The sequence below is a fragment of the Protopterus annectens genome, chromosome 6.part0 (genome assembly GCF_019279795.1).
Source record: "Protopterus annectens isolate FY-2018-M chromosome 6.part0, PAN1.0, whole genome shotgun sequence".
Classification (NCBI taxonomy): domain Eukaryota; kingdom Metazoa; phylum Chordata; order Ceratodontiformes; family Protopteridae; genus Protopterus; species Protopterus annectens.
Window position 1 is genome coordinate 228528232 of NC_056737.1, and position 24948 is coordinate 228553179.

The 24948-nt window shown below is 39.6% G+C and overlaps 1 protein-coding gene across 1 annotated transcript in view; it reads right to left on the reverse strand.

Moving 5' to 3' along the window:
- LOC122803813 (extracellular calcium-sensing receptor-like) overlaps positions 1 to 24948 on the reverse strand; it is a 152574-nt gene that overhangs the window by 101755 nt on the left and 25871 nt on the right. Inside the window, exon 2 of the mRNA XM_044073498.1 lies at positions 14653 to 14932. Within this exon, the coding sequence (XP_043929433.1) occupies positions 14653 to 14932 (280 nt within the window). The remainder of the gene's footprint in view (positions 1 to 14652; positions 14933 to 24948) is intronic.

The following is a 24948-nucleotide window of genomic DNA, read 5'->3' on the forward strand; positions in this document are numbered from 1 at the left end:
AGATGATCTTGGCCCAAAAGTATCAAATATAATGTTAAAGCTTATTGAAAATTGAGAAGTGTTGGAGGAAATAAAAAGTAATGAAAATAAGGCACCTGGTATTGATGGTACATCACAGAAATGTTTGAGCTGTTTTCAAATATAGGGAATCAACTACCAACTTATGTTTATATAAAAACTTAATAATTAAATCTATGTTTCATGGAGCTATTCATTGATGACCTCCATATCTAAACAAGATAAGAATTCAAATGATTTTTTTTCTAAAATGACCATTACCCATTTTAATATTGTTTCTTTCCTCCTTAATTTGTAGTCTTTTGTTTCTGTTATGTATATGAACCCTAAAGTATCCCTTCAAATCTGGTAATCCTAAATCGCCTTGTTCTGTGGGGGGAACAACTTATCCCACTTAATTCTTGCCACCTTTCCCTCCCAAATAAATTGCTTCAGTTTTTTATTAACGTTGCCACAGATTCTATCCTGGTTGATAAATATAAACACATAAAGTATCCAGGAAACTGACCTCACTGAAGAATTCACTTTATTAGACTACACAAAAGCCATGAGGAAGTCGGCTTCCTGGATACTTTGTTTTAATAGGTGTTATAGTACCAGTTCCTAGGTGCTCAATTATTTATTTATTTTATTTATTTAACATTTGTTTATCAGTATGGTCCAGCTGGACAGCAAGTGTCTGTTTTCAATGGAGTCCTGGGGAGAAAAGCTCCAAACAGTTACAGAGTATGAACAATGTAAAATAAAAACAAAAGGCACTCAAGATTACAAAGTTTAGGATACACATATATGAAGGTTAACAAGCTAATAATATAGAAATAAAGTACAGTCGTGTGGCCTTACACTGACGTCTTTTGACATTACAGAGCTTTGGTATAGTATAGGCGTACAGAAAACAATATTTTCAGTATGTACAAGGGGAGAAAGAGAAGGAGTGTAATACAGTGTTATGTGTTGACTAAAGCATAAAGGATAGCTTCATTCAGCAGGGTGAGAGTTTAGTGAGGTATATTGCAGTTATATAACTGGTTGGTATATAGATGGGATTTTAGGTGGGTTTTGAAGGTGGGTGTACATTTTTGTAGCCTGAGGTCAGGAGGCAGGGTATTCCATATTTTTGCAACTTCGTGACTGAATGGAGACTCCCCAGAACTGTTTTTACAGTGGATATTTTCTATCAGAGCTTTGTTACTGGATCATAACTGCCTGCTTGAATTGTAGAAATTCAGGAGGCCTGTCAGGGCAGGGTTTTTTTCAGGATAATATAATATCTAGTGTGCCAAGTTAAGTTGGTGGTATCGTAGTAAGTTTGGGAATTATAACCAGTGGAATGTATGTAGGAATTGACAGTGGTTCTAGTGTTTTTTTTTATTTTGTTGATAAATATATTCCTTATCTGTATATAGTATTTGTGAAGATAGGTGAAGGCTGCCAGCCTAGCCAGGTAGAATTTTGTAGATAATTCTGTCATTTGTAAATATTAATATAAGCCACAGGCTTGTTCTCTCAAATGGGAAAAAATTGTGTTAAATGTGGAACTACAAAAATGTAACAACAGTGCATTCTGCTGTAACAAAGCTGACAAATCAATACTTTGATGTCAAAACCCCGATCCAATATGTCTGGATGAAGGAATTCTGCCTGTTGTTTTGAGGCCAGAGTTACTGGCTAAAATTTGCATGTATAATTTCTTTTATTGCTCTGTTTCCTGACCAGCTGCAAGATCAAAGGGGCTATTAACCTCTGAGAGTCTGTTAGCCTTGGAACCAGAAAGAAATGATGTAATCTGAAATGAATCAGTGGTACTGTGTTGTCAATTTAAGGACAGAAAGAATGAGAGCATGAGAGCATTTGTCTTGAGAACATTCAACTTTACCAGCACTGTCTTGCTCTGTATGTAAATAGGATCTTAGACTTTAGTGTTTTTCTTAGGGATAGTTAGGAAATAGGAAGCTTAGTCTAAGTGTTTTTCTGTGATGTCAGAACTTTTCTACGGTATTATTTTATGTATTTCTCTGTGATCTCTGAACTCTTGACTAGCACTGTGTAATAAGAAGTATTGTCTTTTGTTTTTATTATGTATTATTAAATATTTTTTAAATATTTCTGTTGTAGCTGTTTTGTGTAGAGATAATTTAAGCTCTAGGAATACATTGCATGTATGTAGTGATACTGTACCAAGTCACTCCAATAAGATTTGCTGTTCAGTAACACTTACCATTTGGATAATAATATCGGACAGTAATAATTGGACACCCCTTTGTTAAGGGCCTTTTTAGTAGCTGATATTAGTGGGTGGTGGCAGCTGGTACTACCGTATAGTCTGGGCCGAAAAGGGGCACAGCTTCCCCAGAAGTGTCTGTGTGGTTGTATATAACTCTTATCTCAAAGTGTGTGTGCGTCAGCAACTTGGGCAGGGACACGAAGCACTGGTTGGACTGAGAGGATGTTGGAGGTTTCAGCTTGCCCACTAGGCTGAGATCTGGACCCTATAGCTGTGCCAGTGGGGAGTCTTATTGGGAACCTGGAGAGAAATGGAGAAACCAGCCCCAGACTGACTGTGATCTTTGTGTGCTCTTAAGGGAAATTGTACTTTATACTGTGTGTATTTATTATCCTTTCCCTATATGGTACCCTCAATGGTGTTAGTGGTGAGGATTGAGGCTCCTTGATTGCTGGGCCATTGCACGGGTGGCACATATTAACTGGTGGCAGTGGTAGGATATCCACACCACATATTAACTGGTTGGCAAATACTAATTGGCTTGTAGTGGTGTGGGTGATGTGAATTCCTGTAGCTTGTGTACAGTGATCACTGAAGGTGTTTTATACTCTAAATCAGCCACACAGTGAATACTTAGGGCTCAGATCACAATTGTTTTATTTCTTTTGTTAGCTTAGTTAGTCAGGGAGAGCAGGCAGCATGTCAGCAGAGGAGTACGGAAAGCTGACAAGGAGCCAGCTGACTGAGATGTGCCAGGCTAGGGGACTGGTGCATGGAAACCTGACTAAGGCAGACATGATTGCAGCTTTGGTCACAGCTGCATCAAAAAACAGCAACCAGGAGGATGATCAAACTGGCAGTGGAGATGTACCACACGCCGAGAATGGACATCTCAACCTTTCTGCAGAGGTCTTAAAAATCCATCTGGACCTAAAGAGACTTGAGGTGGTGGCCAGGCATTTGGAAATAGAAGCAGCTGAGAGACTGAGGTGTCTAGAGAGTGAGGGCCAGGAGAAACTGCTACGTTTGCAGGCTGAGGAGAATGAGTAACTGCTACACTTGGAAGCTGAGGAAAAGGAGTGGCAGATACAGCATGAGAAGGAGGTGCTGACTCTTCACCAGAGTCATGTAGGTAATGGCGAAGGGAGTAACTGGACTCCAGAAGTACAAAACATCAGTAAATTTCTTTTGCAGTTTAAAGAGGGGGATAATTTTGATAGTTTTATTCATATGTTTGAGTGGGTATGTAAACAGTATGATCTTGACCAAGGGCTCTGGGCACAGTTCCTGACCCCCTTACTCCATGGTAAAGCTGTAACTGTGTTGTCTATACTTGCTGATTGTGAATATTTTGATTATAATGCTGTTAAAAATCACTTGTTAGAATGTTTTAAGCTAACACCTGAAATGTATAGGAAAAAGTTTTGTGAGCATAGAGGCAAGGCAGATGAAAGTATGTGTGAATATGTTGCTGAACTGAGCACTTATTTTCATAGGTGGGTGAGTGGATGTCAAGTCACCACTTTTGAAGGGCTGGGAGACCTTTTGGTGAGGGAACAAATCCTTAGCACTTTGCCTGAGGACATGAGGATTTGGTTAGCTGATAGACAATGTGCTACTTCAGATGAGTTGGTGAAGAAGGGAGACCTATACCTAGCAAGCTGGGCATCCCTGCACAGGAAAGGGACCCCCAGTACTGCTCATGGGTCTAAAGGAACCCATGGTGGGCAGCACCGACTGCCCCAACAGAATCTGCCAGTAGCAGGGGAAGCCACTAGTCTAGGTACACATCCAGGACCTAAGGTTAAATGTTTTGAATGCAACCAGTGGGGCCATGTGGCATACAGATGTCCATGGAGCCAAGGCGGGGAACAAAATGTGAGAGAGCCAGTAAGTGGGAAAGACAAAAATGCTAATAGTAGGTTGTCTTGAGACAACAGGGGTACTGAACTACCATCCTGCAGATGTCCAGATAGGGAAGGATTTGGATGAGGCAGTACCATGCGTTTATGCAGTTACATGCAGTCAGGCTAGGAGACAAGCATGTGGGTCTGGTAGCCTGGGGGAGACCCAGACAAACTGCATACTTTCAGCCAGGACTGATGAGGTGGTTACTTCAGGGAAGGAGTTACTCTGTATCAGTGAGACTCAAGGTGAGCCACAGCTGCTTGTGGGTACTGATGTTCCCTTGGACAGAGTGACTGCAAAGGTAGAGGTGAGTAGTAATACTCAGGCTGACAGTGAGGCACCACTGTCAGAGGATGCCAGACTTCCTGTGGAAGGGGATCTAGGAACGGTTACAAAGAGAGAGTTGAGAGAAGCTCAGCTCTCAGACCCTACATTGCAAGGCCTGAGGCAGGTAGCTAGGGAGGCACCTGATTCTCAAGGGAAGGGGGAATCTGTATACTGGGACAAAGGGTTACTCTACAGAGAGTGGATCTCTGAGGGAGGGCTAGAAGGTGAGAGGGTACAGCAGTTGGTAGTGCCTAGAGCTTACCATCTGGTGCTTCTAGCCATAGCCCATGATATTCCCTTTTGCTAGTCATATGGGCATAAAACATACAAAGAGATGTATTATGCAGGACTTCTATTGGCCTGGAATTTCCAGAGATGTAACAGGGAACTGCAAGACCTGTGAACAGTGCCAAATGGTAGGTAAGGCAGGAGACAAGGTGAGAGCTCCTTTGATGTCTTTGCCTGTGATTGATGATGCATTTCAGAGGGTAGCTATGGGTATTGTGGGGCCTCTGAGTACCCCAAGTTCCACAGGGCAAAAGTATATCCTAATGGTAGTGGATTATGCTACACGATACCCTGAGGCAGTGGCTCTGTCCTCCATTAAGGCAGAAAAGGTAGCAAATGCTTTGTTAGAGATTTCCCCTAGGGTACGTTTCCCAAAAGAAATACTGACTGACAGAGGTGCCAATTTCATGTCAGACCTGCTGCTTTGTCTGTGGAAGTCCTGTGGGATGAAGCACCTGAAGACCACCCCCTACCATCCCCAAACTAATGGTCTTGCTGAGAGGGTTAAACTCTACAATCAAGTCCATGCTACGGGAATTTGCAGACCAGTTTAAGTGGGAGTGGGACAAATATTTGCCCCATCTGTTGTTTGCTTACAGAGAGGTTCCCCAGGAATCCACAGGTTTTTCACCCTTTGAGTTGTTGTATGGTCATAGGGTGAGGGGACCTCTAAATTTAATTTGAGATGAGTTGGAAGGTGAGTGTGAACCTCACAAGGAGTCTGTTGTGGCATATGTCCTAAACATCAGGACAAGGCTCAGGAAACTTATGGGCTTGGCCCAGGAAAACCTGGCAGAAGCCCAACAACAGAAAAGGTGTGGTATGACAGGAATGCTCGAGCTAGAGAGTATGCTTTGGGGCAGCAGGTAATGGTTCTCATTCCTGTCAGACACAACAAGCTGCAAGCAGCTTGGGAGGGAACCTACAATGTGGTAAGAAAGGTAAGTGATGTTAACTACATGGTAGAATGGCTAGGCAGGAGGCAGTGGCAGAAATTGTACCATGTTAACATGATGAAACCTTACCATGATAGGGAGGCCCTTGTGCTGAAAATTTGCAGTGGATTGCAGGAGGAGTCTGAGGGAGCTCTGGTGACCAATCTCCTCAGTGAGACTTGACTGACACCTCAGTGGAAGGGATAGCAATGTCCCAGCAGCTATCTCCTACCCATGTTTGAAAAATTTGAGCAGTGTTACAGGGATTTGGAGATATGTTCACTGGGAAACCAGGGTACATCCCCCTGGTGCAGCACCAGGTGGATACAGGACCCCAAAGGCCTATTAGGCAGGTCCCTGATAGGGTGCCTGAGAGAGTCAAACAGACTCTGAGGGAGGAGTTACAGGAGATGTTGGAACTAAGGGTAATTCAAGAGTCCAACAGTCACTGGGCCACCCCAGTGGTGCTGGTGCCAAAGAAGGATAGCAGCACCAGGTTCTGTGTGGACTACAGGAAATTAAATAATCACCCAGAGTCAGATGCCTACCCTATGCCTAGGACAGATGAGGCCATAGAGCAGCTGGGTGGGGCTAAGTATCTTACAACCATTGATCTTACCAAGGGTTACTGGCAGGTGCCCTTGACTTCCAGTGCTAGAGAGAAGTCAGCCTTTGTGACTCCTTTTGGCTTGTATGAGTTCACAAAGATGCCCTTTGGGATCAAAAATGCCCCAGCGACTTTCCAGAGGCTGGTAGATCATATCCTAGCAGGAGCAGGAGGGTTTGCCATTGTTTACCTGGATGATAAGAAAATTCTTAATTATATATTTAATGTATTATATGTTTATTGATTAATTGATTAATTGCTATACATGCTTTTATATTTAAATAGGAGCCAATTTGTTGTTTTATTCAGTCTGATGAAGCGTTTCAATAGACCGTGAAACCACTTACTGTTTGTTGAAGAATAAAAGTGATTTCTACAGAATTACAGATGTGGTGGAGTGGCTCATTCGTTTGTTTTTCTTGGGATTATTTGCTTTTTATGAGCCCATCCTTTACCAGAGCATTGGTATTGTTTTTTTCCATTTTCCACGCTTACCTGGATGATATTGCCATCTACAGCCATTCCTGGCAGGAGCATCTTCAACATATCAGGGGGGTGCTGGGCAGACTACAGAAGGCAGGGTTGACCATTAAGCCCAGCTAATGTCAGGTGGGTATGGCAGAGGTCTCCTACCTTGGACATAAAGTGAGGAGTGGTAAGATCAGGCCAGAACCTGCCAAAGTAGAAGCCATTCAGGCATGGCCTGCACCTGTTACCAAAAAGCAGGTGAGGGCATTCTTAGGGACAGCAGGGTACTACAGAAATTTTGTCCCCAGTTATAGTACCACAGCTGCTCCCCTCACAGACCTGACATGGTTAAACAGAGCCTGCCAGCAAAATGCCAAGTTGCTAAGAATGAGCCTAAGGTTGCAAGCATATATGTCAGTGCAGCACCACAATGGTATTAACAATGCCTACACAAATGGGATCTCAAGACAAGGAATGGGTTAAGGTATACTCAGATAGAACTAACCCCCTCAAGCAACGTTTCTCAAGGGTCACTTGAAAAACTAGCTTGAGTTCCCCAGGTGGGGAGATGTGTGAAAATAGGTGAAGGCTACCAGTCTAGCCAGATATAATTTTGTAGATAATTCTGTCATTTGTAAATATTAATATAAGCCACGCATGTTTTCTCAAATGGGGAAAAAATGGTGTTAAATGTGGAACTGCAAACATGTAACAACAGTGCACTCTGCTGTAACAAAGCTGACAAGTCAATTCTTTGCTGTCAAAACTTGGAGCCAATATGTCTGGCTGAAGGAATTATGCCTATTGTTTTGAGGCCAGAGTTAATGGCAAGAATTTGCATGTATAATTTCTTTTATTGCTCTGGTTCCTGACCAGCAGCAAGATCAAAGGGGCTATTATCCTCTGAGAGCCTGTAAGCCTGGGAACCAGAAAAAAATGATGTAATCTGAAATTACTCAGTGGCACTGTGTTATCAATTTAAGGACAGAAAGAATGAGAGTATGAGAGCATTTGTCTTAAGAACATCCAACATCACCAGCGCTGTCTTGCCCTGTATGTAAGTAGGATCTTAGACTTTAGAGTTTTCTTAGAAATAGCTAGGAAATAGGAAGATTAGTCTAAGTATTTTTCTGTGATGTCAGAATTTTTCTACAGTATTATTTTAAGTATTTCTCTTTGATCTCTGAACTCTTGACTAGCACTGTGTAGTAAGAAGTATTGTCTTGCGTTTTTATTATTTATTATTAAATATTTTTAAACCTTTCAACTGTGGCTGTTTTGTGTAGAGATAATATAAGCTCTAAGAGTACATTGCATGTATATAGTGATACTGCACCAAGTCATTCCAATAAGGTTTGCTGTTCAGTCACACTTACCATTTGGATAATAATATTGCACAGTAATAATTGGACACCCCTTTGTTAAGGGCCTTTTTAGTAGCTGATATTAGTGGGTGGTGGCAGCAAGTATTACTGTATAGTCTGGGCAGAAAGGGGGCATAGCTGGCGAATCTGTGCCATCCTTCCCCAGGAGTTTCTGTGTTGTTGTATATATCTCTTATCTCAAAGTGTGTGTGTGTGTGTCAGCTACTTGGGCAGGAACACAAAGCACTGGTTGGACAGAGAGGATGTTGAAGGTTTTAGCTTGCCCACTAGGCTGAGATCTGGACCCTATAGCTGTGCCAGTGGGGAGTCTTATTGGGGACCTGGAGAGAAAGGGAGAAACCAGCCCCAGACTGACTGTGATCTATGTGTGCTCTTAAGGGAAATTGTACTTTACTGTGTGCCTATTTATTATCCTTTCCCTATATGAATGCCCCTCATTGGTGTTAGTGGTGAGGGAGGCTCCTTGATTGCTGGGCCAGTGCACAGGTGTCACAGTATTAAAGTGACTAGAAACATTTTCTCTGCTTGTATATTACTATCCCTAGCCATAGTAAGGAGCTACCAATAATCAATGTATTATCTTCTAGTAAACACTATTCTTGCAACTGCTTTGTGTGGCTCATGTTTGTTTTGGATTTGTTTTAGCACATTGAAAGTCTTGTCACTGTTTTGGTTTGAATTACATTGGATATATTAGGTGCCTATAGCACCTAGAGGTATGAGTTTACTTTCTATATTTTCTGTCAAAAAGAATTTACTAACATGGCTTTCAGACTAAAAGCACTTGGCTTCATAAGTGTGGTCATTCCTGAGAATCTCTATCTGGTGAGTAAAAAATAATGACTAAAATTGTTAAGTTAGCCCATGGCTACAACATTCTACTAATTCTTGCATGGTGGACATTAGACTTAGTGGATTTTGAACAACTGCAACTAACAGTTAAAATGTCCTTTGAGCTGCTCTAATGACCAAATAAATTAAACTTTCTATGTGGAACTAGATGATGGGCATATATTCTTGCACCTATGCCAACTGAAAGGCAGAAAGACAGAGAAGGGAGGTTGTGGATGAAGATATTGCCTTTGTTTTATTCCTTTAATTTGTTTTTTTTATTTATCAGTTTTCTTTTATCTTTACTTTGGCAAAGGCAAATGTTATTAAAACATTAAATAAAAATAGTGCTATGTTATTGTCTTTACATTTTTGTAGTAGTTTGGGCTCTGACTTCACACATGAGACATCTAAACATGTAAATGTACTTTGAAGAACTGTAATGCACTATTACGTGTTGATAATGGCATGATACCATATAAGATATTTATAAAAATAAATGACAGCCTTCCAGGATTCTTAACGTGCAACAGGTGACTACCCAAATTGATTACTAAAAGTCAAAATGACTGTTCCAAAGAACTGAAGACAGACTTAACAAAATGCCTAAAATAACACATCTGAAGGGCAATGTATGATTTTGCATACAGTTTTTGTGTTATAGAATGTCACAAGCCTTATAAAATGTTAGAGTATCATCATAAGTGACACTGAGTTTAATTTTTTTTTTTCAAAATCACCATGGTATGTATTTAAGAAACTAAGAATCCTCAAGGTATAGTAGTACATGATTTGTTCTTTACCAACACACTCTAGGAATACACTGCTTAAAGGAAATTATATGTGCCAGAAATTCACTGCATGTGGATAAATGCAATAAAGCAGAGAATGTGAAATCAATGGCTATTATTCATCTATTAAAATCTTACTTGTCCTTTTGATGGAATTATAGAGATGTTTCAATGTCAGTGTAAAAGAAAGCATTTGTCACGTTCCACTTTAACAAACCATGCAAACATCCAAAAACCTTTGATGACCTTTATTATATAACATAATACATGATAAAAGCATTAAACTTTATTAAACACAATACAACTTCAATTCCTTGTAAAAGAAAAACATAAAATAAATAACCATAATGGCAACGTAACCACTCACCCTTGGAAAAGCAGTGTCCCCCATTTGCTCACTTATCCTTATGCTAATAAGGCAGCCTTCCACCGCGACACCTTCAAAATCTCTTCACCAATCCAAACCATCAAGTATACACATCTCCACCATCAAACTTTCACCACCTCAAAATCCTTCCACTGATTATCTGCAAAAGGGGGAACAGAAGAGGGACAAGCATGTCCCTCTTCTCCACCCACCAGCCCCACAGGGCTGTTCCACCTCACACCTTAACCACACTAGCTAATCCCTCCAAAAATAACCCTAAATTTAAATTAAACAAATTCAAGTCCAAATTCACTAAGGTGAACCCCATCTGTCCTATACCAAATGGGATCCCTATCCTCAAACTCAGTGTGCTGGATAGTATGCACACCCATCCCCTTCAACTGTTTTGCCCACATAAAATTAACATACAAATGAGCCCTCTCAATTGCAGAAAAATTCTTTGCCTCCCACCAAACTAACCTGGGAATAATCTCCGACCAAACCAGACAAACTGATGGATAAAGCTTCCTTAAAGCTAAAAAATCCTCACAAATAGTATAAACTAGCTGCTTCTTCGGAATCATACCCAAATCATTCCCCACTAGATGAATCAACAAAATTCGAGGCAACCCCCACTGGCTCTGTAACACTGTAAATACCTGAAGTATCCAGTTCCACATCAACCCTTTAATACCATGCCAGGTAACCTTCAACCTGAAACACTGCAAGCCCAAATCCATGCCATTGCTTCTAACCGCAGCCCACCTAGCTTCCCAATACACAAAAGAGTGGCCTAAAATAATAAGAATCCAAAAGACAAATTAGGAATACAAAACCATGACAAGGAACCCACTTGCTGCTTGAAAACACTTGTTTATTGAGTCAAAACACAAGGTTTAGCGCTTTCATTCCTCTGGTAGGAACTTCATCAGAACAATGTTAAAACACAAAACAACTATTTAAATATACTACTTCAGCAATGAGAATCAAATAAAAAATTACATGTCTGTATAAAAAAGAATCACATGACTGTATAAAAAGAGAATCACATCACTGTATAAAAGACTTCCACTAAATAACTTAATTCTTAAGTTTTAAAATTGGTGCAAGTGAGCACCCATCATTTAAACTGGGTGCAGACATGGCATCCAAATGGATTTGCCACTTTAATTCTTGTTGAGTCAGATGTTCATCAGTAATTTTCCCTTGTGCATCCTTTTTGACCTCTTGAATAACCATAAACCCAAAAGTATGTGTAGGATTAACAGTAATGTGTCTGAACAAAGCATTGGTGGTTCTCTCTTTTCTAATGTCTAAATTGTGCTCATAAACATGACCCCTTAATCTACGGGAGGTTTTGCCTATATTAAATGAGAGGCAGTGTTGACACTGATCTAGGTAAACCACTTGTGAGCTAGTGCAATAATAATGTCCAACAGTTTTATATACTTTACTCCTTATACCAAAAATGTCAGCCTCAATAATGTACCTACACTGAGGACAATGTCCACATTTAAAAGTACCCCTCCTTTTCAAGCTACCTCCTACTGTTCTATGTTCAATTAGTTATTTAAAAGATCTATCTTTTCTGCAGGTAATGGAGGGTCTCTGACCAAATTTTGGTAACATAGAAGAATCAGAAATAAGAACTGACCAATTTTGAGTTAACACTGCAGCTATTCTAGGGCTTTCCAAATTACAAGTAGTAATAAGTGAATGTCTCATACTTGGAGTGACATTATTATTAACTCTGGGGAAAGGGCTGGATCCTTGCTCCTCAGTCCTGACCAAAATAGGCCTGCACACTCCCAGATTTCTTTTGGCAATTACTTCTGATTGTAAATACAATAACAAGCTTAATGGATAACCCCTGTTCAAAAACATTTAAATAAGTTTGTCAGTTTCAATTTTGAAAGTATCAACTTCTGAAATAATTCTAGCAAGTCTGACTAATTGGCCCTCTACTACTCCAAAGCTACCTAACCCTTAGCCCCATCCCTATTAACCTATTTATTTTATTTTATATATATATATATATATATATATATATATATATATATTTTATATGTAATCCAAACATCCGCAGCATTACTATGCATGAATACAACCACTCACGACCAGCAAGAAGCCCACAAAATGCTGCAACTCCTCCATTCTGTCCACACACCACTAATACCACCAGGGAGATGAGAACAAACCACACGGACCCCAACTCTCCACAACTACCAGCTACTTACTAAGCCTCCATACTTTATATGTATATATATATATATATATATATATATATATATATATATATATATACACTTTTTACTTTTTTTTTTTTTTTTTATGTAAAATGGCCACCGCCATTACTGCGCATGTGCAGCCAGCCATTAATGGCTCATGGAAACCCCGTGAAAACCAGGGATCTAACCAATTACTAGATAAGCCATCCCTACACACGGAAAAGCACCAGAAAAGCCGCCAAGAGCAAAACAACACTAATCACCAACGAAATCTACCATGAAACTGACCATCACACCTCTCAGCCTTTTAGAGCAAGCAATCTGTATAAAGCCATTAATAACTGTAAGTGATTTACCACTATCTTGCCAACGCATGCTTATACACATTTATAACACTGACCAACATAAGAGGCAAAACTTGTACAGTTGAGAAGCCGACCTCTCTTTACTTATATATTTTCTATGCATACCACCTTTTTTTATATATATATATATATATATATATATATACACACAATACCCCCACCCTGCCCTCCCCACCACACACACACACACACACATATATATATATATATATATATATACATATATATATATATATAGATATATATATATATATAGGTCTACCTGAAAACGCCGAAAGTCCACAGTGCCAACAATGAGAACACCGACACCGGAATATCAACAACAGAGGAGACCGAAAGTTAAGAATCCCGACGCTGAGAACACCGACATGTTAAGGTAAGTGTGCGATAGGGACGGACGTTAGGGTCAGGGTATGGGTAAGGTAAGTGTTTGATAGTAACGGACGTTAGGGTAGGGTGCGGGTCAGGTAAGTGTGCAATAGTGACGGACTTGAGGGTTAGGGGTGGATTAAGTGAGTTAGGGTTAGGGTGCGGGTAAGGTAAGTGTGCGATAGTGACGGACCTTAGGGTTAGGGTTTGGGTTAAGGTTAGTGCATAGATAGTTGTGTATGTAAGGTTTAGTGTAGGTTTGTAAGATTTTTGGTGTGCTTGTGTTGTGTGTGTGTTTTTCGGGAAAGGTATTTGTTTTGTTGATTTTCGGGATTGTGGTTTGTCGGGCATGTGAAGTTTCGTGTTTTTGAACTTTCGGTTTTGTCATGTCGGTTATTTTGTTGTCGGTGTTTTGGCGTGTTGGTGTTATCAGGTAAACCCATATATATATATATATATATATATATATATATATATATATATATATATATATATATATACACTTTCTGTATCTATAAGCCCTCTTGCCCACAAAGAAATTGTACTCACCTGCCCATCTTGCAACTACCCAAGGCCTACCTTACTCCCACCTCAGGTCATCTGCGATGTGATCCTGCTCCCAAAAAGATCACACCAGGTGTAACTCCCAACAACTAAATCCCACCTCAAAAGCCTACAGGACCCACCTCCCTCACTTTACCTCATTTCCTCCCTTAGCCTCCAGCCTGCTTAATCCTTTCCTGTCTATTCCCTTCCAGTTCACTTACTACCACCTTATTTGTTTCTTCTTTCCTAAATCCTAGCCCCTCCCACCATTAAAGATGTCCTGTGACAACTTCGTCTGTTCCCAAACTTCATTTGTTAATGAAACTAAAACACAGGTCAGTTGAAGAATATCTGAACATGCAAGAGATGTCAAGAATTATGATGTAAGTAACCCTACTGTGAAACATTTTGTGGAGACAGGACATATTATTTCAGACATTAGGTTCATGGTTCTAATGCAATGTCCTAAAAATAATAGAAGTGGCATGAAACAGTAGTTACTGTGCAAGGAAACATATTATATCCTAAAATTGATATAATATCAACTAAATGTGACAACATTTCTTTAATAATAATTAGGGAAACACAATGCTCTAACTGAATAATTAGCATTTGCTGTTTAATGGTGTTTTTTGCACTGGTTCTATTTGATTCCCTTGAAGTTCAAGTGCTGGGACACTAGATTTTCTGAGCTTTTTATAAGTAAAAAAAGTTATGTTTTATTTTTATGTCCGAAAAGAAAGATGGTTTAGAAAACTGCTTCACTGAAATCCTGGTATTCCCGGACCCTGCAGAATGATGTGAAGCTAAAAGCCATTTGTTATTTCAATACACACCTGCAATAAGCATGTTGTAATACACTGTTGAATTTATAAAACTATAAATCACATTATTCTAACAGCATACCAATAGTAGAATACAAAAGGAAGAGACAGCGTTGATGTTTGCTGACATATATTAAACATAAATTAAAAATAAATACTTTTCTAACTTGCCTGAGGAAATTTGTAGAGTCCCAGTAGTCTAGCCATGGGCATTGAGGTCGATGAATATGAATCACCAACCACAGCTACAACTGAGGAAAGAGCCTGACAATTATAATTTGGAATTGTCTTTCTCTGTCCAGTAAGCAACCTCATTGTACCTTCAAGAGCTCTAGAAATAGCTGAACAGGAATCATAAATCACATACCCAAGTGTGACATTCGGTAGCAGTTCTGGGTCATTTTGGATCTCTTCAGTTGTAAATATTAGAGCCAGAAGTTTTTCATATACTCTAAAATTAAACCTTAATTAAAACAGGTAAATGTTTACATATACTGCTGGACAACATTTTAAATAAATGAGCATATTATATTATACAGTATTCTATATATATGGTGTAACTAAAGGGCCTTGATATTCCATGATTTCTCAAGTTTCATTTCATATATCAAAGACATGCTTGTATTTGAAATTAAGTTTCAAACTGCCATCCATATGTGTGTGTGTGTGTGTGTGTGTGTGTGTGTGTGTGTGTGTGTGTGTGTGTGTGTGTGTGTGTGTGTGTGTGTGTCTGCATCATGTGATGAGCTCCCCCCTACAGAAATGAGTTCCTGTCTTTATATTTTGCTAAGATAGTTCTGCCTATATGAAAACTTAAACTAGATTAAGGACCAAAAATGTACTCACTAGTGTCATTTCAGTTAAAGTTGTCTCATAATCTTTTCTGAAATACAAACAAATATCCTTACCACTGGACATTCAATGTAAAAACTGAAAACAAAATAAAACAAAAACAAAATACTAATGCAGTAAAGGAAAACAATATTTAATTATAATAGCTGAGTATGTTCATTTCTGAAATCACTAGAACTTCATTAAAACTAAATAGCAATAATACAAACAGATTTAAATAGTTAAAAAAAAACAATGTGGCTCCAACCAGCATATTACAGTACTGCACCTGCAAACCACATTTAAAATCAACAGAAAGAACACATTCACTGGTAAAATCAGGAAGCACATCCAGCATTAACCAGATAAAATCACATTTCCTAAAATGTAATATTTTACTTCAAAAAAATTCAAACAACATTCTAAAGTAACAAGTTTATTTAATGCCAGTGACTTTCAGTGGCTATCAATAACTGCAACTGAAATTCTTACATCTCCAACAGGTTGTTGTGATCTCCCAATACCTCACATCCAGAGAAACCCATGCAGAAGCTCACACACCTAACAACATATATGACATTTGTTCATATTGTAATTTTTTTTTCTTTTCTGAGTCCACTGCTTCACATTGTTTTTCCTAGCCACAGCTGTTGGGATTATTCCCCATGATACTGCCTTAACAGATACATAATTTAATTCCTGTGCCAGAACCTATGAAAGCATCAGTACAACTGGATCATAGGAAGGAGGAAACTGCTGTTGGGGTGATACACTAAAACAACTTGCAATAAATAATACAGCCTCTGAGCCATCAGATACTATCTATTCAAAATTCTTGTCAACTTTTCATTTAAACTTTTTGGTATTTATATCTACAAGCAGTGTGGCATTTAAAACAATTATTAAAGGTAATAATGAAGAAGCATAAAGTTCTAGGGAAGGCAGAAGAGAGCAATACTTCTGGGTGTTCAGAAGTAGCCCAAAACATGCTTAAATAATCTACGCTTCAGGGAATGGAGGGACAGGTAAGTGATTGGGGTGTTGGGCCAAGCAGTAATTAATCAGCTCATGTAGGACACTAACAGAAATGAAAGAAATTTAGTCGTGACTATAGCCATGGCAGAGGTACATATGGATGTATAGGTGAAGGCACCATTAACAAGCCCTAAGCATGCAACTATGTGTTTCACAGTGACAGCAGGGATAGGAAGACAAAAAAACAATGGTCTGTCCATTTAGAGGAGTGATTATTTTGACCTGGTGAAGAGGATCACATCTAAGGTGAGGGTCTGTAGATAAAGTATAGGAATGAATGAGCAGGGAGAATTGCTCAGCAATGGTGTACATGATGTTTAGAATAGAGAAGGTACCGGTAAGAAGGTCAGTGTTAGGACAAAAGTAACTAACTGGTGAAATACTGCAGCGGTCATTCTTGACTCCACTATTCTTGAGTGTATTGTTTTAGACATACCACTGGGAAGTAAAAACATGATCAGCCTCTCTGCTGCCCATGAAAATAGATACTGCAGCAGTGCATCATGGTTGTAAGACTCTAATGTAAGATTTATACCCAGGCAGTACCTGCAAATGGGCAGTTGTGATCGGTGTACGATACTGGCAAAAAAATTATAAAATAAATTAAAATAATTATAAATGTATAAAGGCTTATAGTGGACAATCATTTGGCAATTCAAGTTCAGTGGAGTCAAATGGAAAGTGGTATACCTGGGGAACAGCAATTTTTATGTGACATATCACTGGGGGTAGATGAAAAGGTGACAACAAAGCAGGAAAGGGACATGGGAGTAAAATCACATCTATACTGGACCAATATGGACAGTATGAGAAGACAGTGGCAGTACTTATAAAGCAGTATAATTTAAAGAGGACAACCAAAAGAAGCAAAGAGATACTGCTCTCATTTTACAGGAACATGGTCAGGCCATAGCCTAGTACTATGTGTAGTTCTGGTGTCCATACAAGAACAGGAGCAGTACAGTGTTTGAAAAAAAATTGTGGCAAAGTCACCAGAAAGTCATGAAAAGGAGGGAAAAGGGCACAAGCAGTGGCTATAGGACCTGCAGCTCTTCTTAGTGGAGACCAAGACAAACAGAGGACATGATCTGGGTGCAAAGATCACATTAGGAAGATCTGAAAGGGTCAACGTGAATAAGAAAGAGGGACCCTGGACCTGTAACAGTGCATTGCAGAGAGGGATGTGGAACCAAATAATGGATTCTGAAAATGTGTTGCACATAGGAATACTATAGCTACATTTAAGTCATGGAACAGACAAATAAAGGCTGATGGGAAAGGAGGGATGATACAGAGGAAGGAGTTGACTTTAGCTAAAGATAAGACATGCATCTCTAGGGTTCTCCCAGGGCCTCCTCTGAAAATAGGCTGTGTCCCAGTTGGACTTTCACAGTAAACAAATGTTAAATAAATAAATAAATAAATAAATAAATAAATAAGGCTAGACAGGCAAACAGTTCCCAGCTGGTATTAGGCAAGCATGATGTAATATAATGCATCTATGATCCCTTTGTCACTATGATGCAATATGTCATCTCCAACTTCCCAAACCCTGCATGGCCCTGGCCATACCATCTACAGATGAACAAGATATCATTTCACATAATTGTGTCTAACTGATGACTCTACCACCCCTGCAGATTCTCTGATAGATGACTTGAAAACTAGAATCCAGGTTTCTTCACTTTGTATATCCTATGGATGAACCCTTAACAAACCATTGCTGACTGATTGAATATAACCTCAGTGTGACAAACCATGCCTTTTGTAAGCATTCCACATGGCTTTGTGCTGTACCTCAGCTATTGCATGTACTACTGCTGATTGGTCTATCACAGGATACATACAGCATTCTGCTGGCATGTACAACTGTCCAGCATACATTGCAAAAGGGTCATGCAGTTTACTAGCCTGTGCATACAGAAGATGCAACAAAGTAGTTGGCAATCTACGCAATATTATTTCAAAATCTCCTAGTCTCTAATCTTCATAAATACTATACAATCACTCATAGGCTGTCACTATCTTTGCCTCATTGCTGAAATTTTCTAGTGGTAGTGCCTCCTTTTGCTTTGGCATTAAAGCTGACCATACTAGCATTAATCTGTTAACACATTATTTTTCAGTGTGCCATCAACTAATAATGCTCCCATGTCTTTGAGTGGCATTCTATGCTAAGTTTGCTGAACCAAACTTCTAGAATAATAGGCCTTAAGTACATTTTAATCCATATGATTAGCATATGGGACCCTTATAGCCACTTCAGCATATTGCTGCTCAAAATTTAGAACTTGCAGCCATGGGTTCTTGCAACTGTTTCTTCATGTACCTATCTGGCCAATCAGGTGCTTGAACTCAAACATGAGTTCAGGGCCACAGCTGCTACAACAGTTGAATTCTATCAAGGCCTCATTACAGAACTGATAAGTGGGGAACAGAAATGGAGTTGGGGGCTTTATGTTTAGGGAAGGGAGAGGGAATTTTCAGTTTCGGGAGTGATCAGTAGTTGGCTCAGAATTAATGTTAGGGAGAATAATGGAGCTTTTAGGGTTACAGACCAATCAGGAGTTGTCTCAGAGTTAAGGTTAGGGAGAGAACAGGAGTTCACTCAAACTTATGGATAGGGAGATGGCTCAGGGTTAGGGTTAGGGTATTGAAGGCAGATTTCTGGTTTAGGGAGAGATCAGAAGTTGCATACGTTGTTCTCACTCTGACCTTTATCTGTATCTATGTAAGATAGGTGATGATGTTTACCATAAATTGGGAGAGAAACTCTACTTCATATACAAAACTGGTATGAACATTAAGAAACTTTTAGAACACAATCAATCTGGTAGACATAATACTGATATTGGCAACAAAAAATGTGGGAGCTGTAACCAATGCAGCTATATTATGGACACCCCCAATATCACACTGGATTGCTACACAAGCATTAAGATCAACTTAGTTAAAGGGAACTTTCAAACCAAGGGGATGATTTACCTAGCAGGGTGCATCAATTGTCGGAAAGTCTGAGCAGGCCTTACAGAAAAGGATGTATGAACACAACTACGATATTACAACCTTACGATCACCACATAAGCTTCTTGTAAATATTTGTAAATCAAACAACAGGGCTGGGGACTCTCTTTTCTCTAATACTGTTGGAAAATCCTGGAGCCTTCTTCCTAACAAACTTTCCTCTCTTCCCTCTATATCACTCTTTAAAACCAAATTGAAACTTTTCCTCAGAACACACTGGTTGTACCCCTGTACTAAACCTGACTGATCAACTAGCTCTTCTTACTTGGTTCAACCTACCCTCCTCTTCTCAGTAATCAAGTTTCTTTTCTTAATAACAACTTACCTTGTCCTTCTATGCTATTACTTACATCTTCAGAATCTCATTAAGGAGACTACTTTTACTAATATATTGTATAATTTCAGCTCCTACTTTTTCTTTATGACTACTTGTATACTAATATATTGTATAATTCAGCTGCCATCTTTTTCTTTATGATGTATTGCAACTATATTTTGTATTGTACTAATTGTATCTGTATATTTTGCACTATGTTATGAGCAAATGACCTCTTCGATTATTCTCTGTACTGCGCCTGCAATGTTCATTGTATACATTAATTTTTGTGTATGTGATTTTGTTTGTTTTCTCGGAGCTTATCTCCCCGGGCCTCTACTGAAAATGGACATATATCCAGTTAGACTAGCCCAGTCAACAAATGTAAAATAAAAATAAAATAAAACAATAAAATATTAAAACCAAAAACACTAACAATGCATTGTATAAACATTCTGTGGCATGCCAAGGTTTTAAGAAATTTGTATTCGGCATCTTAGAGATCACGCCTATTGATGAAAGGGGAGGAAACTGGGAAAACATTTTGGAATACAAAGAGTTAAAATGGCAACTTAAGTTAAATGCTGCCTACTTCCTAAGACTCAAACATATTTCCATTACGCCTGCATTTCTTACTTGCTTTTTACAAGCTTTTTAAAGTTGTTTCTTAAGATTTATATAAGATTTTTTTAAGATTGTTACAGGACTTTAATATGAGGAATCATTATTGGTATGACTAACATACAATTTTTTAACATATTTATTTCATTTACAATGTATGTGATTGAAGAGTACTGATTTGTTTGTTAGGCAACTGAATGACTATTGAGATGACTTTACATCATATGCTTCTACCAGTTTTCCATGGCAATTGAATTTTGATTGGTTACTTAAAGTCATGTGAGAAATGAACAGTGTTATATAACAACGGTATTATGTAATGGATAACTAGTTCTGATGAAGTCCTACCAATAAGGATGAAGGCATTTAACTTTTAACTGTTTTTCTTCAAAGATATGTTTCTTGAACAAATTAATAAATATTTAGTTTTAATACACCCCTGGATGGTTATATGTTTCTTAACATCAACTGAGTGATTTACCAAGACTGGTAAAACACTGCATGAGCATTTCTGATATATTTGAGTGTTACTTGTTTTTTGCTGCATGGACACGTTACTTCTTGTGGTTATTAACCCTAATATACTATCATGACTGGTTTGGACCCTCTATTATCTAATATATTTAAGATAAATCATTGTGTTCAGTATATTCAAAAATACATATAGATATGTAGTTCCACTAAACTTAACCATTTTTCCTTTCTTTTTTCTCTTTTTTTCTCTCTCTCTCTGTCTCTCTAATAAAGAAAAATGTAATAAAGCTCATTTTATAGTATGCAGCTGAGAAAGTCTTTGATATGGATGATTTTTAAAAACATATTGAGGACTTAATCATGTAAGAAAAGGGGATAATTAAAAGGTATAATGTTCTTTAAGAGAAAAATAATCATGGTATTGCATATTAATCAGTCAAATTTCAATGTAAATGAAAATGCTGCTTGTACAAAAATAATCTCCAGGATTCACGAAGCAGTGTTTTCCATGCACGAACAGTGTAGCCACTCCTGCATGGAAAATGGCTGCTTTAAGATCCAAGTACGTGCCATTTTGACGTGCATTAGTGGCCCTACACTGTTAGCACAGAAAGCTGTGCTGGATGCTAATCAGCTCATTTGCTGGTGAAAAACATGCAAATGAGCTGGATTAGCAATCCAGCAAAGCGGCATGTCTCCGTGCTGGAACAGTGTAAGTTGCAGAAATGTATTCGGTTACTAACCGAATACATTTCTGCAAATTACACAATGGAGGCATATCAGCGCTACAGAAAACATGTATTAATCAGGTTATGCATTTCAATGGCTAAATATATGACCATTGGCATGCAAACCATGTCAAAAAATAAATAAATAAACTTTAATTTTTGTTGGCCGAACTCGGCCATTGAGGGCAGGGGAAGTGATATGCTAGTGGGAGGGGGGAGAAAATGTAGAAATGGGGGGGACCTCATTATTACAACATTCTGCATTTTGCCATTATAGTCAATGGCATGCAGAAAGTAAAGTTGTCAGGGAACAGTGGTTGCTAAGGGGAAGGCTCGTGATTAGTGCAGTAACTTTGGCTTAAGGCAGTGGGGTATGTCAATGAGGGAACTTATACTGAATCACAACTTTCTCAGGAATTTTTCTAAGTGTCAGACTGCACCTAACTGTGTAGGTGCTCTAACACAATCGTGTAGCCAGGAGGAGCAAGGAATATAAAAAGGGGGTGTGCCATGTTTGCTGTAAGCACACTGGAGCTCTGTTGGCTGGTGTCAGCTTAGTTAAGCACAGCTAAGTGAGGGGGCATGTTTGAGGCTGTTTGCTCTTATTCCATGAACTGAGGAGCATGTTTGCATGCAGGGGAGGGATATTTCATGCTGTTTACACTACCTACAGGTACAAAGAGGAAGGATATAGGTAAAGGCAAAGGAAGTAGCAGAACAAGGGAAACACTGTACATCTCAGCAATATGGGAGTCTGCAACCCACAATGAGCCATTTAAAGCACTCAATAATACAGCTGGCAGGTGGCTGCAGAGCTGAAATGGGAGGAGATGTAAAATAAAAAATAAGGGGCAACAGCATAAAATAAAGGAGAAATGAAGTAGAAATCACTACTATGGGATACTTGCAAATCAGAATGGGCCATGCAAATATAATACAGCTGGCAGGTGGCTGCAGAGCTGAAGATGGGAAGACATATAAAATAAAAAAATAAAGGGCAACAACACAAAATAAAGGTGAAATGAAGTAGAAATCACTACTATGGGAGTCTTGCAAATCAGAATGGGCCATGCAAATATAATACAGCTGGCAGGTGGCTGCAGAGCTGAAGATGGGAGGACATGTAAAAAAATAAATAAAGGGCAACAGCACAAAATAAAGGTAAAATGAAGTAGAAATTACTACTATGGGAGTCTTGCAACTCAGAATGGGCTATACAAATATAATACAGCTGGCAGGTGGCTGCAAAGCTGAAGATGGGAAGACATATAAAATAAAAAAAATAAAGGGCAACAACACAAAATAAAGGTGAAATGAAGTAGAAATCACTACTATGGGAGTCCTACAACTCAGAATGAGCCATGCAAATATAATACAGCTGGCAGGTGGCTGCATAGCTATAAATTGGAGGAGATGCAAGTAAAAATTAATTACAAAAAGGGCAACAGCAGAATAAAGGCAATCATGCAAAAATCACCACTAATTCCTCTAACACTCACAGTAGCCAAAGCATAGAACTGAGTAATATAGCTGGCAGTTGGAATGTGTTATAGTCAGCCAGTCATATAGGCAGCATGAGCAGCACAACAGTATAAAGTATGGAAACACTTTACAGTCTGGTTTTCCACAAAATCTCCACCATTGGTGTACAAACACAGGGGAATTTTAACTTGTAAAATGTTAGGGGCTGCCATTGCTTTGATCCATCAGTATGTTCTAGAGGCTGACGGTGGAGAGGAGGATAATGCTGACAACTGCCACAGACCAAGGAGGAGGAGAAGAGTGTACCGACCCAGGGTAACCTACCAGGATGACATGATCTGGAGATAGTAGAGTGCTACAGGGTGGACAGAGACATACTTCAGCAAATCACTGAGCTGTGCCGGCCTCAACTCAGAGCTAGAACCAGCAGAGGGGAACCTATCCCACTGGATACCAAGGTATGAGTAGCCTTAACAATTCTAGCTACAAGCACTTTCCAAAGACCTAATGGGGACATTATGGGGGTCTCACAGGCATCTGCATCCAGGGTACTCCACCACTTCCTGGATAGCATGCTAACACATGCCAGTGAACACATTTACTTCCCCAACACCCATGAAGAGAGGATCAGAAATATGCATCTCCTCCATCGTGTAGCACAATACCCAGAGGTACTGGGTGCCATAGACTGCATGCACATCCACATCAAAGCACCACCCGGTGAACAGGGTAGAGTTTACATAAACTGCAAGGGGTTCCCTTCCATCAACTGACAGGTCATGTGCAATGCCCAAGGCATTATCATGAATGTGTGCGCTGACAGCCCTGGAAGCTATCATGACTCCCACATCTGGCATTCATCACAGCTGTAGCAGGCGTTTGCCAGTGGGGGCATCCCATATAGCCATCTGGTGGGGGATGCTGGCTATGCACTGGAGCCGTGGATGATGACACCCATCAGAAATGCACATACACCCACTCAAGAACACCATAATGAGGCACACGCACAAACCAGGATCATTATAGAGCATATGTTTGGGATGCTCAAGTCATGGTTCCATTGCCTTGATATATCTGGTGGAGCCTTGCAGTACTCTCCAGCCACATGTGCACACATGTTCATAGTATGTGCCATGCTACACAATATGATCCTGCGGAAACAGCTGCAGCAGGAACAGCATGGGTAAGGGCCACACAACCCACCACCATTGCCAAAGTCCCCACAGGCAAAGAGGGACTCACAGTAGGAGGCCCCTGAGCCTGCCCCCATAGGGAGACAGAGGCATGTCCAGTATGCTCATATCTTGGCAAAGAGGCAATGCGTAGCACACACACTGACACTGTAGGGACCCCAGAGACTGACACCTCTGTCTGACTTGCACACACAGTAAAATGGATGACACACACATCACTTTACCTATAACTTACCATGTATAGGCAGTGTATTGTGTGCATCCAACATAGGTGGCCCTCAAGCACTGTCCTCACAACTGATGCAAGCACAAGGTAAGTCAGTTGTCTTAACAATAAAGGAATGGAATAGTATATTCTGCTAGCATATCTATGGTAATGCTGCATGCATGCAAGGGAATGGGGTGGCCTACTGGGATAGCAGCACACAACTGACAGCTACGTGGGACACCAGGAAATGTCTGGCCAAAACTGGCCTCCACACACTATGCAGTAGCATCCAAGGTGGCAAATCCCACTGAAGTATATGTGGTGAGACAACTAACTTGGAGGTCATAGGTCACAGGCATGGATGTCAGGGTGGGGGTCCCATAACCACCCCTTACACCCACACAGCAAGTCAGCTGTAGAAAACCACAGAGGAAATGTCTGTTAAAGGCACAGAAATGGTGGCAATGTTGAATTAACCCCCTACAGACTCATGCAGTCATATCACAGCAGGAACCGCAGTTGTAGTAAGGCTATAATGGGTAAGAAGTCTGAAAC